This window comes from Tenrec ecaudatus, chromosome 10 (assembly GCF_050624435.1).
Source record: "Tenrec ecaudatus isolate mTenEca1 chromosome 10, mTenEca1.hap1, whole genome shotgun sequence".
NCBI lineage: Eukaryota > Metazoa > Chordata > Mammalia > Afrosoricida > Tenrecidae > Tenrec > Tenrec ecaudatus.
In genome coordinates, this window is record NC_134539.1 from 147,442,303 (window position 1) to 147,467,797 (window position 25,495).

At 38.8% G+C, this 25,495-nt stretch overlaps 1 protein-coding gene across 1 annotated transcript in view; it reads right to left on the reverse strand.

Annotated features, from left to right (window-relative positions):
• The window catches only part of ABCA5 (ATP binding cassette subfamily A member 5), a 96,437-nt gene that overhangs the window by 3,030 nt on the left and 67,912 nt on the right, over positions 1-25,495 (reverse strand). Inside the window, exons 24-38 of the mRNA XM_075562150.1 lie at positions 23,688-23,858; positions 20,267-20,380; positions 19,479-19,613; positions 18,708-18,782; positions 18,264-18,355; positions 14,666-14,792; positions 14,261-14,375; positions 14,068-14,159; positions 12,894-13,069; positions 12,447-12,522; positions 12,224-12,318; positions 9,195-9,314; positions 8,003-8,152; positions 5,574-5,653; positions 4,099-4,154 (exon numbers count right to left, since the gene is read on the reverse strand). Coding sequence (XP_075418265.1) covers positions 4,099-4,154; positions 5,574-5,653; positions 8,003-8,152; positions 9,195-9,314; positions 12,224-12,318; positions 12,447-12,522; positions 12,894-13,069; positions 14,068-14,159; positions 14,261-14,375; positions 14,666-14,792; positions 18,264-18,355; positions 18,708-18,782; positions 19,479-19,613; positions 20,267-20,380; positions 23,688-23,858 — 1,674 coding nt within the window. The remainder of the gene's footprint in view (positions 1-4,098; positions 4,155-5,573; positions 5,654-8,002; positions 8,153-9,194; positions 9,315-12,223; positions 12,319-12,446; positions 12,523-12,893; positions 13,070-14,067; positions 14,160-14,260; positions 14,376-14,665; positions 14,793-18,263; positions 18,356-18,707; positions 18,783-19,478; positions 19,614-20,266; positions 20,381-23,687; positions 23,859-25,495) is intronic.

The following is a 25,495-nucleotide window of genomic DNA, read 5'->3' on the forward strand; positions in this document are numbered from 1 at the left end:
CAATTGGTTTTACGTTTGAGCCCATCATTGCAGCCACTGTGTCCGTCTATGTTGACGGAGGCCATCCCTTTTTGCTGATCATCTACTTTACTACGCATGATGTCCTTTCTCCACGGTCTCTCCTGACAGCATGTCCACATACATGAGACAAAGTTTCACTATCCTGGCCTCTAAGAAGCATTCTGGTTGAACTTCTTCCAGGACAAGATTTGCTTGTTCCTTTGGCAGTCCATCATATTCTTTGCCAACACCACAGTTCAGATGCGTGGGTTCTTCTTCCGTGTTCCTTATTCAGTGTCTTACTTTCACATGCATGTGAGGCTTACCTTACTCCTAAAGCCATAGTCTTGCTTTTCAAGACTCTGAAGAGGCCTTATGCAGCATACAAGGGGGTACCCCCCAAATGTAATCCTCCCATACACCAAAAGCTATGCATTTAAATGTTTACAAAACAACCGAATCACCTTCAAAGCACTCTCCATTACACTTAATACATTTGCCAAATATGCGATTCCAGTCTTGAAAACTTTTCAAACTCATCTATTTGAATAGCTGACAGAGCACCTCCCTTGTTTTTTCTTCCCCTCTTCTACTTCTCAAATTGCTGTCCTTTCATGTCCCTCTTCATTAGCCGAAACAAAGAGAAGTCACACAAAGCAAAGTCAGGTAAGTAAGGTGCATGGGACAAGAGAGGCATGATGTTTTTTGCCAAAAACTGGCGCACTGAGCTGGTGTATTGTCGTGGTGGCAAAACCAGTCTCCTGTTGGCCACAAAGCAGGCCTTTTTTGTCACCACTGTTTATGCTATCTTTTTAGAACCTTTAAATGAGTGGTTCTCAACCTGTGGGTAGAGACCCCTTTGGGGGTTGGACGACCCTTTCACAGGAGTCGCCCAATTCTTAACAGTAGCAAAATGACAGTTATGAAGTAGCAGCAAAAATAATTTTATAGTTGGGAGATCACCACACCATGAGGAACTGTATTAAAGGGTCAAGGCATTAGGAAAGTTGAGAACCACTGCTTTAAATAGAAAGCTGATTAACAGTCTGACCTGGTGGAACTAACTCCAGTCAACATTGTCATCCATTCAGGAAGCTGAGGGCTGTCCAGTATGAGGTTTGTCATCAATAAACACTTCACCTTTTATGAAATGAGAAAACCACTAGTACACTTGAATTCTTCCCATAGCGCTGTCCTTGTAAGCAGTGCTCAACATCACAACAGTTTCTGCAGCATTTTTCCTAAGCTGGAAACAAAATTTCATGGCCACGCGCTGTTCTCTTAAATTGACCATCACAAAAAATGAGGGTCGAGTAAAACTGCTTTTACAAAAAAATTAACTGTGACCATTGAAACCCTTCCCAGGGGACGCAACTAGGTGCACTAACTCAAAGAGCTGCCGCAATGTTTGCCTAGCAGGGAAAATGTGTACTGAGAAAGTTCTGCTCCATCCAACACAGTTCTGGGATTGTCTCGGTACCCCCTTACATGTACTTCATGCAATAGGGCATATAGTTTTTTTTACTACTGCCTCCATGAGCTGTAATTGTGGGTCCAAGCAAAATGAAATCCTTGAAAACTTCAAGCTTTTCTCCATTTATTATGATGTTATCTACCTGGCTAGTTGTGAGAATTTTGGTTTACTTCATGTGGAGTTGTAATCCATACTGAAGGCTATACTCCTTGATCTCATCTGCAAGTGCTTCAGGTCCTCCTCAGTTTGAGCGAGCAAGCAAGATTGTGCCATCTGCATATCGCAGTTTAATATGTCTTCCTACCTTTCGATGTCCCATTCATCTTAATATAATCCAGCTTCTGATGATTTGCTTAGCATGCACAATGAGTAAGTATGGCGAGAGGATACAACCCTGAAGCACAGTTTTCCTGATTTGAAACCATGTTGTGTCCCTTGTTCTGTTTGCACAACTCCCTCTTGATCCATGTACAAGTTCCACAGGAGCACAATGCAGTGTTCTGGAATTCTTGTTCTTCTCAGGGCGATCCATAGTTTGTTATGATCACATTCTTTCGCATAGTCAATGAAATACAAATACACATCTTTCTGGTATTCTTTCTCTGGTTTGAACCTAAGTTTATCTTATGTCATCCATGATATACCTTGTTTCACATCCTCTTATGAATTCAGCATGAACCTCTGGCAGTTCTCTGCCAATGTATTGCTGAAACTGTTGCCGGGTGAGCTTCACCAACATTTTACTTGTATGTGATATCAATGATCTTGTTTTATAATTTGAATTTTGTTGGGTGACTTTTGTTTGGAATAGATGCAAGTATGTATCTCTTCCAGTCAGCCGGCCAAGTAGCTGTCTTCCAAATTTCTTGGCATAGCTGAGTAAATGTTGCCAGTGCTTCACCAGCTTGCTGAAAACATTTCAATCGGTATTTCATCAATTCCTGGAGCCTGGTTTTTGCCTAATGCTTTCAGTGCAGCTTAGACTTCCTTCAGTACCATTGGTTCTTGCTCAGATGTAACCTCTTGAAAATGGTGAATGCCAACCAATTCTTTTTGGTATGGTGATTCTGAATATTCCTTCTATTTTTAATGCTTCCTATATAATTTAATATTTGTGTCATAGAATCTTTCACTAATGCCACTCATGACTTGAATTTTTTCTTTAGTTTTTTTCAGTTTAAGATATGCCGAACGTGTTTTTCCTTTTTAATTTTCTAAATAAGTCTTCCTCAAGTTATCCTTTGAAATTTTCTCTTCAGCTCTTTGACTTCAGCGTTTCTTCCATTTGCCTTAGCTACTCCACATTTCAGAGCAGGGTTCACAGTCTCTGACGTCCACTTTGATCTTTTCTTTCTTTCCTGTCTTTTTAATGACCCTTTGCTTTCTTCTTTTATGATGTTTTTTAATGTTCTCCCACAGCTCATCCGGTCTTCTATCATTAGTGTTCAATGCATCAAATCTATTCTTGAGATGTGCTTTAAATTTGACTGGGGTTGGGACAATTAAGCATAGTGGATGCAAATTAATTCACCATGAAATATCATTTCATTCCCCTCAGGTTTCTAAAGGAGCTCTGGTGGGGTAGCTGGACTACTAACCACAAAGTCAGCAGTTCAAAACCACCAGTCACTCCCAGGAAGGAAAATGAAGCTTTCTGTTCCTAAAAAGATTTACAGCCTCAAAACCCAGAGGGGTAAATTCTACTCTGTCCTATAGGTAGCTATTGTTGGAAATGATTTGATGGCAGTGAGTTTGGGAGGTTGACTAAGGTAAAAATAACAAAAACAGACAATAACAAATACAGGTGAAGATGTACAGAAACCAGAACTCTCAACCATTTCCAGAACTCCCAACCATTGCTGGGAAGGATGCAAAATAGCCAATTCTATAATAGTTGAGCAAAAAATTCCTATGACCCAGCAATTCTAATTAGGTATAGATCCAAGAGATTTGAAATCAGTAACACAAATAAATATACATGCGCCAACATTCACTGCAGCACAATTCACAACAGCCAAAAGGTGCGAGCAACCTAGATGTCCACCAATGGATGAGTAGATAAACATAACGTCATTCATAAATACAATACCACTTAGCCACAAAGAAAAATGTCATTCTTAAGAGAAATGTCATTCTGATAGGTGGATGAATCCTGAAAACCTAATGCTGAGTAGAATATGTTAGTCACAAAATGATTAATATTGGATTGCCTCACACACGTGAAATAACAATTGACAGCAACTAAAATTAATTTTTAAATTTTTTGCATTTTTAATTTAAATGTGTTTTATTTAAGTTTAATGTTAATTCCATGCTCTCTTTCGGTAAGAATACAGATTCTGTGTCTGCGGCCCCAGTCAGAAATCTAGTAGTACAAATTAGCTTCGAAACTAAAGTTTATTAACAACAATTATAGATGATGATTATATAATCTGATTAATGTAACTGATGCTCTAAACTGTACACCTGAAAAATGTTGACACATGTGTGTTATGCAAGGGAGCGTCAAAAAGTTCCTGTGAAAATTCTCTTACCTTCTAATTCCATTTTTCCGAGGGCCCTTTTAAACCCGCTTATATTTTTACAACAAAAATACTTAGACACACAGTTTAACTTTATAGTACCTGTTCAAGTGTTGCTTGAGAAAAACTGTATTCTTCAATGGCAAACGTATGTTTAGCTATTAAGGTATAAAAACAATACATATCAAGGTTTTTAAACATTAAAATGACAATAAGGTATTAATTTTTATAATAGAAAATCTCTAAAATCAACTAATTTAAATTAGAAGCTGCTAAAAGGCCCCTTTCCTCTACCTTGCTTTCATTTCCCTTTCCCACTTGCACAGTATCCCGAAAGCCTATGGACTACACGTTTACTGTTCTAGCCTCCTTTAGCCTCTTCCCAGCGCCTCCCTTCATTGCCCTTTTACTCCTGTTCTTTTGTTTCCTCTTGATCCCTGCTCTGTCTCCTATTCCCCAACTCCCAAAATATTCTGATCTTGACTTTTTAACTAGATTAGTCACTGGTGATATTTCCATATAGCTGTCTTTCATTCACTCACTCACAAACTCACTCACTCATTCACTCACTGCCTTAGAGTCAATTTCAACTCATAGTGACTCTATAGGACAGGGCAGAACTGCCCCTGTGGGTTTCCAAGGCTGTGACTCTTTATGGGAGTGGTAAACCTCCTCTTTCTCCTGCAGAGAAGCTGGTGGTTCCACATTGCTGGCCTTGCGGTTAGCCATTCAATGCAATTCCTTACGCCACCAGACCTCCGGGCTATCTTTAGCAAATCTCTACCCCAGCTGCCACATAATGCCGGGCTTCCGTGTTCCTTTAGAGCTCTCCCCATCCTCCGGCAGTATGAATTCTTTTCTAGCCTGCTGCTACTGGGCTCTTGATACCACTGCTCCTTCTATGGCCCAGTTAAGGAAGTAAGAATTCAGGAGACCCAAAGATCCCACTGCTGGAATAAATTAGGGAGGAACGACTATGCAGAATTCTCTCATAGGAGCACTGTGATGAACTGTGGTGATGGGCCATCAGGATCCCACCAGCTTGTTAAAATAGCCCTTGTAATTAGGGTTATCTCTAAACTGGCTGCCCAACCCCTCAATGTGGAAATCCCAAATTTGCATTTCTTTGTGTGTGTGTGTGTGTGTGTGTGTGTGTGTGTGTGTGTGTGTGGTAGTGGTTATACCATAGACCACATGGTCAGCAGTTCAAAACCACCAGCAACTCCAGAGGAGAAAGACTGGGTGTTCTACTGCTGTGAACAGTACAGTCTGGCAATCTCACTGGGGGTTGCTACGAGTTTTCCGACACACGTCTGTGCAACAGTGGTGTTCGGATAGTGAACTACATTCTGGCATATAATTTTTTATAGTTAAAGTAGACAATAGGGCAGTGAACTAGTTGTGAAAATTTTGAATCCCACAATTGATCTACAAAATTCTTATAGCACTGACTTTGCATATATCTTACCATTTATCATGCTTTTTAAAAAAAAGATGAGTCCCAAATACTGAATTTTTAACAATTAAATCTTTCATAATTAGAGAGCTATCTTATATTTTCTCTCAATACTACTTACCTTCTTCCAGCTTAGAAAAAGATTGTGAAAGGGACTGAACATCTTCCTTAGGAATTTTGAAAGCCAAAATAGAGGAAAAGCTGAAAACATATGTAAGATACAATGTGAATCATTAAAAAAGCTAAAATTAAAATGATTAAAGTTTAAAGGTTAAAATTAATGTCAATAATATATTTAAATATGTTTGGATAAACACTGACCTTATAAAATATTTTGGATAAACTTTAGTATTATAGTATATTTACACATATAGTAACTGTCATGATAACCAAGAACTTTAAAACGCTTCAATACTATCAACATTAAAATATCTAACCTAAGATGATACAATGTGAGAGCACAACTATGAGGCGAAGCAGTTTTACATGTGCATGTGTGCCTATATAAACATGGAGGGGTTCCAAAAGGGTATAGAAAAATTGAAATTAAAAGACAAAGGGATTTTTCCACTAACTTTTTAAATCTCACACACACACATGAGCAGAAGTCATAAAAGGCTGCTACCAGGCTTTTAGTTCATACATGCATGGGTTTATTCCAAGTAAAATGAGTGTAAACGTGTGCCTGTAGTCAGTGGATAGCTACAGACAAGTTCTTCCAGCAATAGACTTATCTTAGCCTTGTTTGTTTGTTTGTTTGTTTGTTTATCTTAGTCTTGTTAAATACCTTACAAAGATGAATACTAAAAGAAAGTGGTATGGGAATATCATTAGCTCATAGAGCTGATCTCTCCATTCTTTTGTTTTTTTTTAAGCAAGATCAAAACTAATGAGGACAATTTTATGGTACAGATTGTAATCAGTGATTGGTCTTAAATTTATCAATATAATCTTGAGAGCAAAGTCCAATCCAAACAGTGGCTTCCAACAGGATCTGCTGTACCAGTTAAATTCAAAATAGAGAGGTCAGCTCACAAGGTTATGGTGATTATTTTGGGGGATGCCTAAAGGGTAATTTTGATAAATCTTCTTGAAGAACAATCATAGGGGATTATTATGCATAAGTTTAAAGACCACTGATAACTTCCTTGTGAGAAAAAGTCCAGTAAAATTGTGTCAAGCTTTCGTTTTGTTTTGCAATCAGGATGCTATGATCTGCTCATTGTTCAGAGGTAGCAAGGGCTGTCCTAACAGAATTTCTTTTGGAACCTTATCCCATTCGTCCTATAGACCTAATCTTTCCCTTGAGGACTTCCTTTGTTCCCAAAGACCATTTAAAGTAGTGGTTCTCAACATGTGGGTTGCCCGATTCATAACAGTAGCAAAATTAGTTATGAAGGAGCAACGAAAATGATTTTATGGTGGTTGGGGAGTCACCACAACATGAGGAACTGTATTAAAGGGTCGCGGCATGTGGGAAACAGAAAGATTTCTCCCAAGTCGTCTCCCCCAAATATATGTTAGACTTAGGACACTGCTTGCAGCTAATGGTAAATGATTATCAAGTTATGTCCCTGAAAGCATTCAGTTGCCAGACTACTGTCTGGTCCCACCACAGGCAGGCCCCACTCCCTGCTGTTAAGGACAATGGGCTACTTCTCCCTAAAGGCTTGCCACCATTAGTCTGGTTGCTGTAGGTGGGGCTTACACCCTACTGATAATGGTTTCTATGGAGATAAGAACAAGTTAGGCTGCAATCCTGAATCTAGGATCAGCTCTTATTGCCACATGTATACCCCCAATCCCTCCTCTTCCTATTGCATGTATATCCCTAGATTGTCCCCCTCTCCTTGCTGTATTACCTATAGTACAACCCCTTCCTGTGATGTATATCTTTACCTGTAATTAGGGGGCTTGCATGTTCCCCCCAAAGGTATATATGGGCCTTGGTTAGCAATAAAGATCCCTCTTGGCCTCTCAGTTCCCCCTTCTTCTCCCTGCCTCCCCATCCTCCTTTCCCTCCTCCCCATCTCCACGTGGACCACCACTGAGCGGGGGGCTAAGGTGGGCATGCTACCATGAAATGTGTCTGACTCCACTATTTCAATATCTCTTCTATCTCTCATGCTCTCTATGACTTTATTATATACATATAATGTACAATTGTGCCTATGAAACCTGCGATTAGTTGAGGGGGGCTGGCCTTACAACCTCCACAGCGGCATTAGGAAGGTTGAGAACCACTGATTGAAAGGGATGTGATTTGTGTCCCTTAAGGCTGCTAAAACTGTGTGTGTGTTTGTGTGTATACATACATGCACATATAAGTACCCAAGGAGAAATCAAAATGTTGTGGGAAAATAAAATTAAAAGATGGACATTTTCCACAAACTTCCTGAAGGCTACGTGAGCGTGTTTGTGTGTATGTGTGTAGAAAAAGAGAATGCATGTGTACCTGCCTGAGTGGAGAGTGGTTCCCCCCAATCCTTAATAAAGCAATCAAGTATTATTGCTCTACAGAAAACACATCTAACTAATTTAAATATTTACCTTTCCTGGCGGCTTGCATTTGGAAAAATATATAGAATTTCTCTTTGAAGTCGGTCTATTTCTAGGTTTTCTATCCAATCCTTCAATTTAATTTCCAAAAAGTAGCCTTTTCCAAACTTGCTCTTTAGATGCTGTACAGTCCCAATACATCTGTAGTAATAAAAAAAAAAACCCCAAAACTTACATGTAAAATGACAATTTCAAAGACTGACTTCTCATGCTATGGTTTCTTAAATTAATTTTGCATTCCCTGATGACTTTAAATTTACAGAAACAGTGACTATAATGAGTTGCCAAATACCTCTCACTCAATTTGTTTCCGGATACTATCATATTGCACGATGTGGGCAATTTATCAAAACTAAGAAACCAACACCAGCACACTCTTACTAAGTAAACTCAGACTGAATTTCTACCAATGTCCTTGCTGCTCTAGAATCTACTTGTTAAGACACCTTTCATTTAGTCTTGCTCTGTGAGTCTCACTCTTGCCTTGCTTTCCACACCTTTGTCAGTGTTGAGGAATACTGATCTGATGTTTGGGAAACTGCCTCTCAATTTGAGGAGGTCTGAGGTTTCCCCTCATAATTAGACTCAGCTTAAGGGTTTCCAGAGAAAACACCACAGAGCAGAAAAGTCCTGATGACAACATACTGGGGGGCACATGCTATCCACATTAAAAGGGATCAATTTTTTAACAGTAACTCATTCAATCCAGTCCATGTGATGGAGCGCCACTCTGGAATTAACTCTATCTCTATATGCTATGTGAGATCCTTTTGGAAGGAAAACCTGCCTCTCTTCCATAATTTATTTAACCATTTTTATATGATATGAATTCATATAGATCTATTTAATACTTTAAGTTATGCTCTAATGCCATTAATTACCAAAATAATATTAATACCAAAAAGTAACATTAATATTTTAAAATAACAAATATTATGGCTGAAAATAACATTCCAAATTATTGACTAAGATGATTTCAAATATAAAGCAGCTTGCCATGTGCTATAAACTACTTATTTCCAAGTGATTCTACAGAAAAGCTAGAGAATGATTCTAAAATTCACAAAGGAAACTTTTTAAAAACACGTAAGTCACTGTGCCTTATTACTGCGTTTCTGACATGACAGCATTCAGATGGCACCCAGTGACTTTTCCCTATAGGCCGTGGTAGTTAGACGTCTACCTTAACTGCCCAGCCACCATAATAGCCACTCGGTCACACACAGCCTCTGCCTCTTCCATATAATGAGTGGTCAGAATAGCAGCTCGCTTTTTGTTCTTAAATGCAGTCCGAATTGCTCGCCTATAAAATAAGCAAAATTTGAATAAGACAAAATATCTGGATGTTAAAAAAATCCAACTACTTGATTAATTGGATTAATTAATATATATGAAATATTAATTGATGGGACTATTTTATCAAAACCAGCTGTGATTTTTATATTCAAATCTATTTCCCCTTATTTTGAAACCTTATAAAATAGAATGAAATCCTGTGATTTTAAATGTCTCTCTCTGGGTTAAAAGATGCTGCGTCCAGTCCTCTTCACACTCAGCAAACACGGCTCTGAAGCACGGACAGATGAAGACCACGAGCGACAGCCTTCAGGGTGGATTGCACATCAACATACAGTACGCAAAAATCCTCGACGATGAAACAAGGGGCAATGCCACAACAAATGGAGAAACACTTGAAGTTACCAAAGATTTCATTTTACACGAACCCACAATCAGTGGCCCTGGGTAGCAGTCAAAATGTCAAATAACATAATTGCACTGGGCAAATCTGAGCCACGGCCTCTTTAAAGTGCCAGAAAGCAAAAAACGGCTTTTGAGAACTAAGGTGCAACTTACCAAAGCCATGGTATTTTCAATCATTTCATATACATGTGAAAGCCGGACAATTAAGAAGGAAAAGACCTGATGACTCTGAATTATTTGGGGAAAAAGATTGCTATTCTATGAAGACCAAGGAGTGTAGCCTTCAGTGTGGGTTATAATTCTAGGTAAAGAAAACCAAAATCCTTATAACCCAACCAGTTGCTTACATCGTGGTAAACAGAAAAATTAAAAGTTGTCAAGGATTTCGTCTTTCTTGAATCCACAAGCAGTGCTCATGGAAGTAGCAGTCAGGAGATCAAATGATGCATTGCACTGTGTGAATCTGCTGCACAGGTATCTCTAAGGTGTTAAAAATAAACGATGCCACTTTGAGGACTAGGGTGAGCCTGACCCAAGGCATGGTATTTTTAGTCGCTTCATATGCATGTGAAAGTTGGACGTTGAACAAGGAAGGCTGAAGAAAAATCAGTGCATTTGAATTAAGGTGTCGGCAAAGAATATTTAAAGTATAACGGACTGCCAAAGGAACACACAAATCCGTCTCGGAAGAAGTGGAGCCAGAATGCTTTGTAAAGGCAAGGATGGTAAGGCACTGTCTCACAACTCTGGACCGGAGACCAGCTCCTGGAAAAGGACCTCACGCTTGGTAAAGAAAGAGGAAGGACTGTGACAAGATGGACTGACAGAGTGGCTGTAACAATGAGGTCAAACACAGAAGCAATTGTGAAGATGACACAGGACCAGGCAGTGTTGCATTCTGTTGTACACAGAGTCTCTGAGCTGGAACCAACCTGATGGCACCAAACAACAACAACATGAACAGACAGCCAAACAAATCGGTCGCACTGTCAGATCACTCCTTAGAAGCAAGGATGCGGACACTTTGTCTTAGAAACTTTGCATATACTGTCAGGAGGAACCAGTCCCTGCAGAATGTGATAGTTACATTTTCAACTTGAAGTTATCTGTGCGGAGGTAAGGGTGGAGTCCCACCTATCAATCAGGGCAACAGCCTGATGATGCCTCCTTGGGGGTGTGGTGTCTTTAGAATGGAGTCACTGGGAACTTGCATCTCTTTATTTCCTGGGTGGTGCATCTGGCTCTAGGGTTGGTAGTCGATTCGGCCTGCCAACCATGGGAGCTGTAGTGCCTTGCCCTATCTCTGTGCGCCTTACATCCACATGACTTTGCACCCATCAGTCGGTGATCTCTCCACTTCCTGCTTTGCCTTTCTGCTTCATCCACTGGCAGCTGTAGTCTGTAGAAGGCTCCAGCCAGTATGAGAGTCATGACTGGGCTGGGCCACTTGTTTTTAATATAAAATTCTTTCTTCATGTATAGACATGGTGTCACTGTTTCTGTCTCTCTGGAACCTCAGCCTTGGTAAAGCAGGCCAGTGAGAGAGAATGCCCTCAGCAGAATGGATCCACATGGTGGGCATAAGAAAGGGCTCAAAGACAGTACCAGTTGAACGAAAGGTCACTATGCGTTAGAACCAACTCGATGGCACCTGACAGCATGTGCTAAAAACATGGCAGCTAGTAAGTTATAATTGAAGCCTGTGGTAGATAGGTGTGTTGTGCCAACATGGACCCTATAGAAACATGTGGGTGGAGGTTAGCCTGTCAATCAGGCTCCTGCTTTGCTGTGCTGCTGTCCTCTGCTCCGCGTCCTCATCTCCTTACTGTCTCCCTCCTCCGCCTGGGGCCAGTGGCTGGTGTGAATCAGAAGGAACTTCGTTATATTAATTGTCCCATGAAAGTGAGTTGGACTGAGCTCTGGACTGCTGTGTGGACTAATCTGCTTTTGTATTCCTTTTGGCTATATAAACCTCTCCTATGGTATTTATACATAATCTTAAGTGTCCTGGTTTGTTTCTCTAGAGAACCCTGCCTAACACAAAGACTTTTAACATTGTAACAAAAACAGCCATATAAGCAGGGCTGAAGGACACCTTCATATTCATCAAAACCAAGTTTTTCATCGGGTTACAAAGACTTAGTCAACTATTTAGTACTTTAAATTATCAGAAACAATATCAGCATGAATCAGGAAACTCTCGTTAGGAGAAGGATAGTTTATTATAAATAACTAAGAAATAATCTTTGGAAAAAAATCAGGTAAGAGCATTCATTATTTATTTTAATAAGTATCTACATACCCAATTTTGTTTTAAAATCCATACATATTAACATTTCATGTAAGAGCTAATAAAGTTTTAAAAGAAAGGAGTATCCACTAGAATTTGTATAGATAAATTTGAATAGATTTTGAAATCAATATGTACATATAACCAATGAAATGATCCCTGTATTCTAAAGTATGATACAATGTTATATGTCTCAAAAACCTCTTCAATGCCATACTCACCACATGTGCTGTTTGGCTTTAGGATCCATACCTGTAGATGGTTCATCTAGAAGAGTAATATGAGGATTTCCCAGCATACTTAGAGCAAAACACAGCTAGATGGAAAGAAAACGGGGGGCATGAGGCACAATTATGGCTTCACAGAAAGTAATTCTCTCAAGATACTACTAAGGAAGAAATTATTTTAAAAACATAATATATATTTGTTATTTAAAGAGCACACCTTTCGCTTGATTCCTGCAGGGAGCTTTTTTATAGTCTTCTGAAGATGTTCTTTTAAATCAAGTACATTTGAAATTCTGCAAAATGGAAAACTAAAATGAGTGTACCATGATATATACACACAATAGATATCCACATAAATTGCTTGTGATCATTGGCCTTGTTTTTTCCAGAATGATTACTCAGTTAAATTATATAATTTTACACAAATTAATATCTTAAAGGCAAAAATTTCATTTCAAATTGTTTTGTGATATCTCTAAGCACATTGACTCTATTAGAAATAGAAGAAAACCTGCCTTTTAATTTTTACAACTACTATAATTTTATAAAGAATATATTAAATATACATTGAAACTATGATCCATGAAAATGTGGGGTCTTTTATAAAATGGAAAATGCAAGTTTTTCACTTAGTAGCAAAAGAATTCAAAGATAATTGTTTTACCTGCTTATGACCTCTTTCATGTCATTTGCACTCATTCCTTTCACAGCTCCATAAATTTCAAAATGTTCCTGCAATGTACTGTCTGGCCATAATGGGTTCAGCTGTGGACAGTATCCTATACACCTAGTGGAGTCATCATCTTCAGTTGTGTCTGAGGAATAACTTCCGAGAAAGACCTACAGAAATATAAATCTATTCTTAATTGTTTTTGCTTGATTTACTTCTATGCCAGAAGTGATAAATGGATTAACTCAACTCAAGCCAAGTTATCATGACATAAGACTTTTACTCTTTGTGAATGAAGCAATTACATAGGGAAATCAGAATCAAATGGCATGGCTAAAAGGTCATTAGGAATCCAAGGATGAGTGACAATGGAAAACTACTATTTAAAATTGAATGGCTAAGGCCTCACTTGGAAGGTGATACTAAAGCTAAGGAGATAAGTAGCTTTCTAGGGATCAAGGTGTAGCCAAGAGAGGAAACAAGAGAGCAAAAGGCCACTGGAGCATGCCTGGCATTATGCAGGAAAGCCATGAGCCTGTGTGGATGGCAAAGGAGAAGACGAGTTCAGAGCAGTTTCTGTAATAAGATGGTAAGTGGTGTGCTTACAGTAAAACTAATCAATGGCAGGATCAAGACTACCTCTCACATCTCTGAAGTTAATACCGTTTTTTCATGTTAAGTTGACATATCACTTATCCAAGACCAAACCCAACCCACTGTGGTCCAAGTGATTCCAATTCACAGCAACCCTATCAGATGAGTACAACTGTCTGTCCCAACAGGTTCCAAGACTGAACGTCTTAATGAAAGTAGGCTGTCATATTTTTCGCTCACTGAGCAGCTGATGTGTATAAACAGTGAGCCTTGCAATTAGCAGTTGAGAACTTAACTACTGTGCCAGGAGAACTCCTAGTTTCCCACAATGTAATAATTATAAAAGCAGAAACACTGGATGGGCGGTATGTTGTCTGTCTGTGTGAGAAGTTCACTGTAGCTATTACTTTCACAGATAACCAAAGAGATAATTTGAACAAGTTATACTAAAATTTAAAATTTTAATACTTGAAAGAAATATAGTATTGGAGAATCAACATCCTAACTAGTGGGAATTTATTGTAATAAAAAAGTAAATTATAGTTAGTAGATCTGACACCTTTATATATCATACCTGGCCTGAACTGGGTTCAATATCACCAACTAGAATATTAATAATTGTGCTTTTGCCCGCACCATTTGGGCCCAATAGTCCCAGGATCTCGCCTAAAAGAATTAGAAGAAAAAAATAATCATACACAAACCAAATTAAAAAGGAAAATTATTCTCTTGAAAGGTTATTTAAGGAAAACCAAATAAATACCAGCCTTTTTTCACACAAAAAGAGACGTATTTTGTTGCCACTTTCTTTACTTTTCTTGTAAGGAAATCTTTCTTGTCATCATATTCCTTATGCAAGTTGCTGACCATAATAGCTGGTTTCTAGTAAAGGAAGCAGGATGCAAGAAGAGTATAATAAGCCTTATCCTTAACAGAAATTGGTATACCAGACACACACATCTCATGCCTCCACATTAAAAACTGTATTTGTTGTAAGTAGTCAGGTAAGTATCTATGATTGAAATAGTGGCTATTCAAAACTAAGTAGATAAAAATATTTGTTTTTGAGATTAATTCCCAAGCAGAGGAAAAAATGGGGGCAGATTAATGCCTCCGCATTGGAAACTCGTCATTGTGCACTTAGTGTGACTCAACCGAAAAGGCTAACTCACCTCCTCACAACACTGGCAGCCCATCAGCTCTCTGACCTTCAGTCTTTCAGCTTTGACGTCTTCATCTTCATCGTCATTGTTGGGTGGTTCTGGAAACTTCTTACTTTTGGGCTTTTTGGAAAGAGTCCTAAATATATAAAAAGAGTCAATGTTTAAATTATTAACACACTATGATGTTCAATTGAAAATAAACATCAACATAAAATCTGTGGTGACTTCTAAAAGGTGGAATTAAGTAGTATTTCTAATTCACTTATAGTTTTTATTAATGAACACTTTCTTATTAAATAGATGAATATACTCCTTAAATCCACTCATTTATTCAACACTACTATTTATGAATAATACGCATCACACATTAAGCTACACAGAGAAAAAAGAAAGATGGATGTGTAAAAACAAGACCCAACAAAGAATTTCAGCCTGGGTATAAATGAAATTGCCTAGGAAGAGGACCAATGGTGAGAGTGGTGACACCAGGAGGGAAGGGGGTGTAGAAAGGGGGAACTGATCTCGGGGATCTACATATAACCTCCTCTCTGGGGGGTGGGCAACAGGAAAGTGGGTGAAGGGAGATGCCCGGCAGTGTAAGGTAAGATCAAATAATAATTTATAAATGATTAAGGGTTCATGGGGGAGGGAGTGGGGAGGGAGGGGGAGGGAAAAAAGGAAAATGAGCTGATTCCAGGAACCCAAGTGGAAGGCGAATTATGAGAATTATGAGAGCAACGAATGTATAAGGGTGCTTTACTCAAATGATGTATGTATGGATTGTGAAGAGTTGTATGAGTCCCAATAAAATGATTTATAAAAAAACAAATCAATTTTTTATGGGAAAATGGTTTCAATGGATATCTATTAAAGAAGATATAGGAGCGGACAACACTGGAGACAAAGTGTGGGAATTTCACCTGATCTGATCCTGCCACACCGAGGCAAAACACTAAGGGGGTGCAACAGAACAACAAGGTAATGGAAAAGTGAGGTCCCCAAGGAATGCAGAAGGTGAACTTTGGGGCCAGGGCTTAGTGCCTCAAGAGACTGGACTGGAAAACATTCCTACAGGCCAACAAACAGTTCTTGAACTAACAACAAACTTTTCTTTCTTGTTGTGTTTTGTTTTGTGTTGTTTTTTTTTTTGGTCATTGGTTTGTTGTTGCTTGTATATTGTTGCTTGGTTTTGCTCTGTCTTGTTTTTGTGCATGTTATTATTTCCACAGGTCTGTCTAAATAAGATAGGCTGGATGAACAATCTGGAGGAGAAAACAACAGGACCGACAGTTCCGGGGGACATGGGAGAGGGGAAGGTGGGGAGAAAGGTAGTGGTGTTAACAAATCCAAGGACAAGGGAACAAGTGATCCAAATCGGTGTTGAGGAGGGTGTGGGAGGCCTGGTAGGGCATGATCAAGGGTAATGTAACCAAGAGGAATTGCTGAAACCCAAATGAAGACTGAGTATGATAGTGGGGCAAGAGGAAAAGTCAAAGGAAATAGAGGAAAGAGCTGGGAGGCAAAGGGCATTTATAGAGGTGTAAATAAAGGTATGTACATATGTAAATATATTTTTATATGAGGATGTGGAAATAGAACTATGTGCATATATTTATAGGTTTACTATTAAGGTAGCAGAAGGACATTGGGCATCCACTCAAGTACTCCCTCAATACTAGAATCTTTTTGTTCTATTAAATTGGCATTCTATGATGCTCACCTTCCCGACAAAATCGCTGAAGACAAAGTGGGTGAATAAGCAAATTTAGTAAAGAAAGCTGATGGTGCCCAGCTATCAAAAGATATAGCATCTGGGGTCTGAAAGGCTTGAAGGCAAACAAGTGGCCATTTAGCTCAGTAACAACAAAGCCCACATGGAAAAAGCACACCAGCCTGCATGATCACGAGGTGCCAAAGGGATCAGTTACCAGGCATCAAAGAACAAAAAATCATATCACTGTATGCTCACCTCACTGATATGATTGCTGAAGACAAATGGGTGCATAAGCAAATGTGGTGAAGAAAGATGGTGGTGCTTGGCTATCAAAAGATATAGCATCTGGGGTCTTAAAGGCTTGAAGGCAAACAAACAACCATCTAGCTCAGAAGCAACAAAGCCCACATGGAAGAAGCACACTAACCTGTGTGATCACAAGGTGTTGAAGGGATCAGGCATCATCAGAAGAAAAAATCGTTATCATTGTGAATGAGGCGGGGGCGTACAGAGTGGACACCCAAAGCACATTAGTAGGCCACTGGACACCCCCTTACAGAAGGGTCTTGGGGAGGAGACGAGCCAGTCAGGGTGTGATGTAGCAACGATGAAGCATACAGCTTTCCTCTAGTTCCTAAATGCTTCCTCCCCGCCTCCCCCAGCTAATGATCCCAATTTTACCTTACAAATCAGGGTAGACAAGAGGATGTACACCGGTACAGATAGGAAATGGAAACACAGGGAGTCTAGGATAGATGATCCCTTCAGGACCAGTGGTGTGAGTGGTGATACAGAGGGTGGAGGGAAGGTGGGTTGGAAAGGGGGAACCGATTGCAAGGATATATATATAGCCTCCTCCCTGGGAGACGGATAAGAGAAAAGTGGGTGAAGGGAGATGTCGGACAGTGAAAGATACGACAAAATAATAATTTGTGAATTATTAAGGGTTCATGAGGGAGAGGGGAAGGGAAAAATGAGGAGCTGATACCAGGGGCTTGGCTGGAGAGCGGATGTTTTAAGAATGATGAGGGCCATGAATATGCAAATGTGCTTTACACAATTGATGTATGCATGGATTGTGATAAGAGTGGTATGAGCCCCTAATAAAATGATTAGAAAATTAAAATAAAAAAATAAAGAAGATATAGGATTGCTAATAAAGGAGTTTGTGAAAAGATGTTCAATATCATTAAACATTGGGGAAAATCAAAACAAAGGCACAATTGGACATTGTTACTTCACATCCACTACAATAGCTAAAATAAAAAAGACAATGACAAACATTGGCAAAAATATGAAGGAAACAGAAGCCTCCTACATTGCTAATGGGAATATCAAACATAAAATGGCGCCATACTGGAAAAGGGTTTCCTTAAATGACTGAACACAGGCCCAACAATGTCATTCTAGGTACTCACTCAAAAGAAGAAAAAACACATGTCCATGCAAAAACAGGTACACAAGAGTTCATAGCAGTCAAAAATTAGTAACAATCCAAGTGTCCATTAATTGATAGGTACACAAAATGTGCTATTATCCACACCATACATATACCTTGTCATTAGCAAAAGAATGAAATATTGCTCCAAGTTACAACATGAGTGAAGCTTTGAAACAACACACCAGGAGAAACATGTATTCTGTACTACACCACACCACCCAGTCATGTGAAATGACCACGCCAGGCAAACCTAGCATGGAAAAAAGTGTGTGGTTCATAGGATTAGAGTCAAGGAAGGGGAAGCTGGAGGACTATGTGCTGACAGATACAAGGTTATTTTTGGCTGAAAGAAATGTTCTACATTAGATTATGGTGATGGTTACACAAACTTGGTGAATTTATTAGAAAAGATAGAAACTTTGAGGAGGTGGCGAGGGAAAGGAGAAACTAACCTGAAAAAGGGATCCTTTCTTATTGATCTGCCACCGTATTTTTTCTCGTAGTATTGTAAGAGGAAAATCCAGAGTATGCATTGCAAATAAGGCTAAAACAAGAACACATAATAGCTCATAGCAAAATTGGGTTATTCTCCCCCATGCCCACTTGCCATGCCAACACAACTAAGACTTTCTACACTGGTTCCTTGGCAATCCCAGAACAACTAGTCACAGTTTTTAGATATGAACTAAGATATATTTATTTTTATTAAAATAATCCTGCACAGTTTTTCTTGTCTAAGAAGTGGTTTTGGTGTCAGCTTTGTAAAATGTCATCGAAAGTAAAAAGCTTTGGTTTTGCTTCTAAGTAAAACAGAATTATAACTAAAGGAATTAACATCTTGGGGAAAAACCAAGTATCTTAAAGGGGACATTTTCAGTAAATGAAGATTTTCTTACCGATATAACAGCCACCAAAAGCCTATCCCATGGATTGTAAGTATTCTCATTGCTTTGACTATTCTTCCAAGAAATCTAAGGGAAACATTTTTGAAAAATTATATGGTGTAATGTATTAAAAATGAGAAATATATATTTCAATCAGCAAACACACATTCACTACAAAAAGTATTAATCAAGATAAACAGCTATGTTTTGTTCTTAGAATAAAATCTCCCCTGCTCAAAAATATTTCTCTTAGAGTAGATGTGAATTCAACAGATTTGAAGATTTGAAACAGAAAGAAAAGAGCTGAAAGGTTAATAAGTGAGATCAATCACCAATCCTAATTAAATAACTCATCAATTCTTTTTTTCCTAACTGCATGGATAAACTTTTTCAATTATTTAGACTGACTAAAATGAACCTAGTTTTATTTTTTCTTGGAAACAATCCTTCATCTGTTGATAGCATACTGTGTTCACTAGTTAACCCTTGAAAAATTCCACCAAAATAAATACTAAGGGAGTTCAGAATTATTCTTATGAAGTCAATTTGGGGCATCAAAGAACAGATGATGGACACAGTACTTTCTCCACTGAAAATGCACACTTTGAAGACAAGCTTGAAAAGATCCCAGAAGACTTTCAAATTGCTGAAATAATGATAATTAAATCAAGTAGTAGCACCTGATCTTTTACCTACTTTCAGTACAAGAACAAGAGGACTCTCAAAGATCATGCTTCTAAAGTCTTTATGCTTTTAGAATATTAAAATATCCATCATACCTACCTTTATGAAACAAATCAGGCAACCCAGGAGTGGATAGATTGGAATGACTATGCAGAAAGTATAATGAAGAACCGCTGAAGCCATGTGGCCCATAAAGAACATGAGCTCGGTGATTACAATGCAAATTAAGGCTGTCTAAGGAAACAAATGAGGAAACAACAAAAAGATGAAAAGTGTTTAGAGGTCTCATCAAACTTACTTGCAGATCAATGCCCCAGCATTTGATTATTTTATCAATTCTCTAATAAAATATGGAACCAAATGTAATATTTAAGCATGAAGTACCAAAATGCTGGTACCAGTTGTTTTTACCTAACTAATATCCTTGAAAGCTCAATGGTTATGGATTTGGTTCTTTTCAAAAAGGATGGCGTTCAAATCTACCAGCAATTCCACCGGAGAAAAGACTTGATGGGTCTGTGCCTGTAAAGATGGTCCTCATTGCTGTGTACCCTCAGGTCCAAGCCACCTCACTGTAAGGGCAGAGTAGGCTGCCCCCTAGTGCTCCATAAAGACTGCAACCTCCAAAACCTCAGAGCGCAGTTCTAGCTACTCTTACCATAGCACGATCCTGGGAGTCACGATCAACCCAGCAGCACACAACAACATCCTTGCCACACTTGTTGTTACATGCTTTTGATGGGAGGGGTGGAAGATGATAAAAAAGGCAAACATACAAACAATGCTGCAAGTTATCTAAATTCTGCATTTACAAAACACGTAATATTTATGGCTTGAATCATGAAAGACCGCTATGAAAAGTTGGGATAATATCAAATGTGACTTACCACAGAATAGATAAATGACCAAAATTCCTTGGTGTTTATAACTTTCTTAAAGGTAAAAGATGCAATGTAGGTAAAGAGAATAACTGACGGGACATAGGCAATAAGACAAAAAATCTGTAAAACAAAAATGCATATGCATCATATGAAAATATTAATAGAATACATCTAAAATACCAGCCATATTAAAATACTAAGGAATACACGCCTAATTGTTCAACAAATCATTCTGCAGAGAGAAACTGTTAGTTACTTAAGGACCTATTCCCATCTCTTCAAGCAACAAAAAGCATGTTTCTAACTTATTATTAATATAATCCCGAAAAAATTGGAAGAAAGCTCCGCTGCGTAGACCACTTGTAGTACACATTTTCCCCCTTAGGTGAGCATCGAGCAACTTGCTTTGAGTTAGTGCACCCAGTGGCATCACCTAAGAATGTTCTCTCTGGTCACAGAGAATTTTTATGTGTGAAAGTTGTTTCACTTGAACTTCTTTTTTGGTGATGGTCAATGAAACAGAACAATGTGCGGCTGTGAAATTTTGTTTCCCACTCAGGAAAAATGCTGCAGAAACTTATGATGTTGAACACAGCTTACAGGGACAGTGCTATGGAAAAGTCAAGTGTATAAGCGTTTTTCTCATTTCAAAGAGGTGAAATGTTGATTGATGACAAACCTTGTACTGATGACCGTCAACTTGCAGAATGAACAAAAATGTCTACTGGTAGTGCATTTGGAGGTCCGACTGTTAAACAAGCTTTCTATTCAGAGATTTTGAAAAGATAGTGTAATAGGGTGCCACAAAAAAGGCCTGATTTGAGCACACGGGAGCAGATGAAGGGGGAGGAGGCGAGAGTGGAGCACCTCCTGGCCCACCAGGCTACGAAGATGATGTTCCCAATTAGAGCAGCCAGTCAACAGAGGACCACATGGCCGGCCCCACTATGAGACATGATGCCCCTCACTGACCCACAGCCCTACAGGAGACAACAACAGAGACACAGTGTGGGAACTGCACCTGATCTGATCCCGCCACATTGAGGCAAAACACGAAGGGGGTGCAACAGAACAGCAAGGGAATGGAGCGGTGAGGTCCCTGTTGAATGCTGAAGGTGGGCATTGGGGCCAGGGCGTGATGCCCCAAGAGATTGGACAGGATAACACTCCTAAAGGCCAACAAACAATCCTTGAACTAATTACTAGCTTTTCTTTCTTGTTGTGTTTTGTTTGTCATTGGTTTGTTGTTGTTTTGTTGTATATTGTTGCTTGGTTTTGCTCTGTCTTGTTTTTGTGCATGTTATCATCTCTGCAGGTTTGTCTAAATAAGATAGGCTGGATGAACAATCTGGAGGAGAAATCAACAGGACCAACAGTTCCGGGGGGACACGTGAGAGGGGAAGGTCGGGGGAAAGGTAGTGGTGTTAACAAATCCAGGGACAAGGGAACGACAAGTGATCCAAATAGGTGGTGAGGAGGGTGTGGGAGGCCTGGTAGAGCATGATCAAGGGTAATGTAACCAAGAGGAATTGCTGAAACACTGGTGGGAACTGAGCATGATAGTGCGACAGGATGAAAGTCAAAGGAAATAGAGGAAAGAGCTAGGAGGCAAAGGGCATTTATAGAGGTCTAAATAAAGGCATGTACATATGTAAATATATTTCTATATGAGGATGTGGAAATAGATCTGTGTGCATATATTTATAGGTTTAGTATTAAGGTAGCAGAAGGACATTGGGCCTCCACTCAAATACTCCCTCAATGCAAGCATCTTTTTGTTCTATTAAATTGGCATTCTATGATGCTTACCTTCAAGACACATTCGCTGAAGACAAAGCAGGTGAATAAGCAAATGTGGTGAAGAAAGCTGACGGTGCCCAGCTATCAAAAGATATAACACCTGGGGTCTTAAAGGCTTGAAGGTAAACAAGCGGCCATCTAGCTCAGAAGCAACAAAGCCCACATGGAAGAAGCACACCAGCCTGTATGATCATGAGGTGCCAAAGGGATCATCAGAACAAAAAATCTTACCATAGTGAATGAGGGGGGGAAGTACAGAGCGGAGACCCAAAGCCAATTTGTAGGCCACTGGACACCCCCTTACAGAAGGGTCTCGGGGAGGAGACGAGCCAGTCAGAGTATGATTCAGCAAAGCTGAAAAATACAACTTTCCTCTAGTTCCTAAATGCTTCCTCCCCACACACCGCCCCCCGCACTATCATGATCCCAACTCTACCTTGCAAGTCTGGCTAGACCAGAGGATGGACACTGGTGCAGATAGGAGCTGTCCATGCAGAGAGTCCCGGGCCAATGGTCCCTTCAGGACCAGTGGTGGAGTGGCAATACTGGGAGGGTGGAGGGAGTGTGGGTTGGAAAGGGGGAACCGATTACAAGGATCTACATGTGATCTCTTCCATGGGGGATGAACAACAGGGAAGTGGGTAAAGGGAGACATCGGACAGGGCAAGGTAAGACAAAATAATAATTTATAAATTATCAAGGGTTCATGGGGGAGGGGAAATGGGGGAGGGAGAGGGTAAAAATGAGGACTTGATGGGACTTAAGTGGAGAGCAAATGTTTTGAGAATGATCAGGGCAATGAATGTACACACGTGCTTTACACAATTGCTGTATGTATGGATTGTGATAAGAGTTGTATGACACCCTAATAAAACGATTTTTTTTAAAAGCCTGATTTGTGGCAGACGGAGGACTGATTTTGGTCCCCACGACAATGTACCTGCTCACGCAGCTATTTCAGCGCACCAGTTTTTGGCAAAAATCAGCATGCCTCTCTTGTCCCGTGCACCTTACTCATCTGACCTTGCTCCATGCGCCCCATGTGTTTCCGCAAATGAAGAGCGACATAAAAGGACAGTGATTTGATGATGTAGCAGAGGTGAAGGAAAAGAAACTGGGGAGGTGCTGTCAGCTATCCAACCAGATGAGTTTGAAAAAAATGTTTCCAAGAATGGAATCACAAATTTGAAAAATGTATTTAAGTGTAATGGAGAGCACTTTGAAGGCGATAAGGTTGTTTTAGAGCTTTGGAAAAAAATTCCAGTTTTATAGGTACCCCCTTGTATGCATGCACACATAAACACAAATCAAAACTCTTGCTTTGTATTTCAAGGAATATTCTTAATATGGAAGAAAATATTTTCTTTAAAAAATATTTTTCAGGTATGAGAACAGACAGTGAATACATTTTAAGGCAGGACTACTTAAGTGGTCTACAGGAAAGGCCACTACAGGTTTTTTTAAGATCACTTATAAGCTACATTGATTATAGGTATCAACACAAACCATTAATTAGATGCTATTTATGTTTTTTAAGAATTGATTACTCAGCCAGCTATCATGCTGGTGCAGTTTTAAAGAAACATCTTATTATTTACTAATAGCAAAAGTGCATGAGTCAACTTACCACAGAAAGGAACTTTACAGCATAAAAATATAATCCATAATGAAATGCAAATAAGCTTCCTAGCATCACAGCTAGAATAATAAAAAACAAAGGGATATCAATGATAGCTTGTCCAATCCAATATGCAGATGGGAAAAGACCTGCAAGTTTAAGCTGAGTGTAAGCCTTGATCTAAAAAACAAAAAGAACAAAATGATCATTTTTTTACATTTTTACACGCAAGAAAAACTTTCTCATCAGTTAAATGTAAATGACATTTAGCCTTGACTTTTGCTCACTAATTCTGAGATATAGCAATTTCAACAATGTTTCACGATTAGAATAAAGCAGTGCTGTTAGGAAATAAACTAAATTAAAGAGAAAAATGGCACAAAGGTTATGGCTGTTCAAACAAGGACCCATTATCACAGTAACCAAAAAACAATTTGAAAGTTTGTTGACAAAAATATATTTATTAAATAGGAAAATAATTCTAATATATTAAAAAATGAAGTATTCATGAAAATACTACTAAATTGGGAAGTACCCACTGGATTTACATAGCTCTTTCAGCTTAAGTATGAAATTTAGTATATACATAATGCACTGGAAATTATTTTATACCTTCTTGTGTGATACAATGTAAGTTATTAGCACCTGGTACACTGACAGTAACTTAAATGATTTTCATTTTCTTAATCATTTTATGCTCTCATTATCTGAGATTTTAAAAATCTTTATAAATCCAAATAGATAACAAATTTTCTTTAGGTGATGTTTGAAGACAGATAAAATTTTCACCTATGAAACATCTAGCCCTAATAATACCGGAAAAAAGCAGTGGCTATACAATGAGGTTAAGCAAATATGGAATAAAGGTTAGTGAGAAGGAGGATAAAAGCAAAAATGTGAACACTCGTGTTTAATAAATTAAAGCATAAGATATGCATGAATTTTAGTGTAAGCATAAAAACATAAACCAACTGAGATATAATGCTTTTGGGTAGTCTGTTCTTAGACAGTGTTGAAGGGAATGCACAACGGCGTTGACATTGTGGGGAAACGTCCAGCAGTTTCTTTCCAAATGTGCAACCACCATGTAATCCAGCGCTCATTCCCGTGGACATCTGTCCCTGAATGATGAAACCTTATGTTCCTGTAGAAACCTGCAAGCCAATGTTCATAGCAACTTTATTCATGCTAAGACTAAATTAGGAATAACCAAGATTCCTTTCAAAGGATAATGGTTTTAAAAAGCTGTGATATAGCCGTACCATGGGAGTACCCAGTAATAATAAGGAATGGACTAGTAAGGGTTTAATATCTAGAAATACATACAAACAACTCAATCAAAAATCAGATAAAAATCTTGATATTTCACCAGAGAGAATCTACACATGGCAAACATGCACTTAAAATGATGCTCAACATTATCAGTCATTAGAAAGATGCAATGAAGCATGCCTTTATTCCTACTAGAATGACTGTGAAAATAACAAGTGTTGGCGATACTGGGGATGCAAAATAGTACAGTTCCTGTATCAAAAGTTTGGCATTCTTTCAAAAGGAAAGATCATATTAGGGTAAGTCAAAGGTACTGCTACAATATCACTGAAACCTTTATTAAACAAAAATATCAAAATGTGAAGCTATTGGTTCTTGTTATTTCCCCTGTTTAGGCCTATAAACTTCTGAAAGTGATCTACTCACTTCTTTAACCCGCCCCAGCAGAATTCTGCACTCAACTTAGAACACGTCAAAATGGCAGTTTCCGCATCCTCAAAGACTCAAACCATGTTCCTTTGAAGTGTTCTTTGATTTTTCAGGAC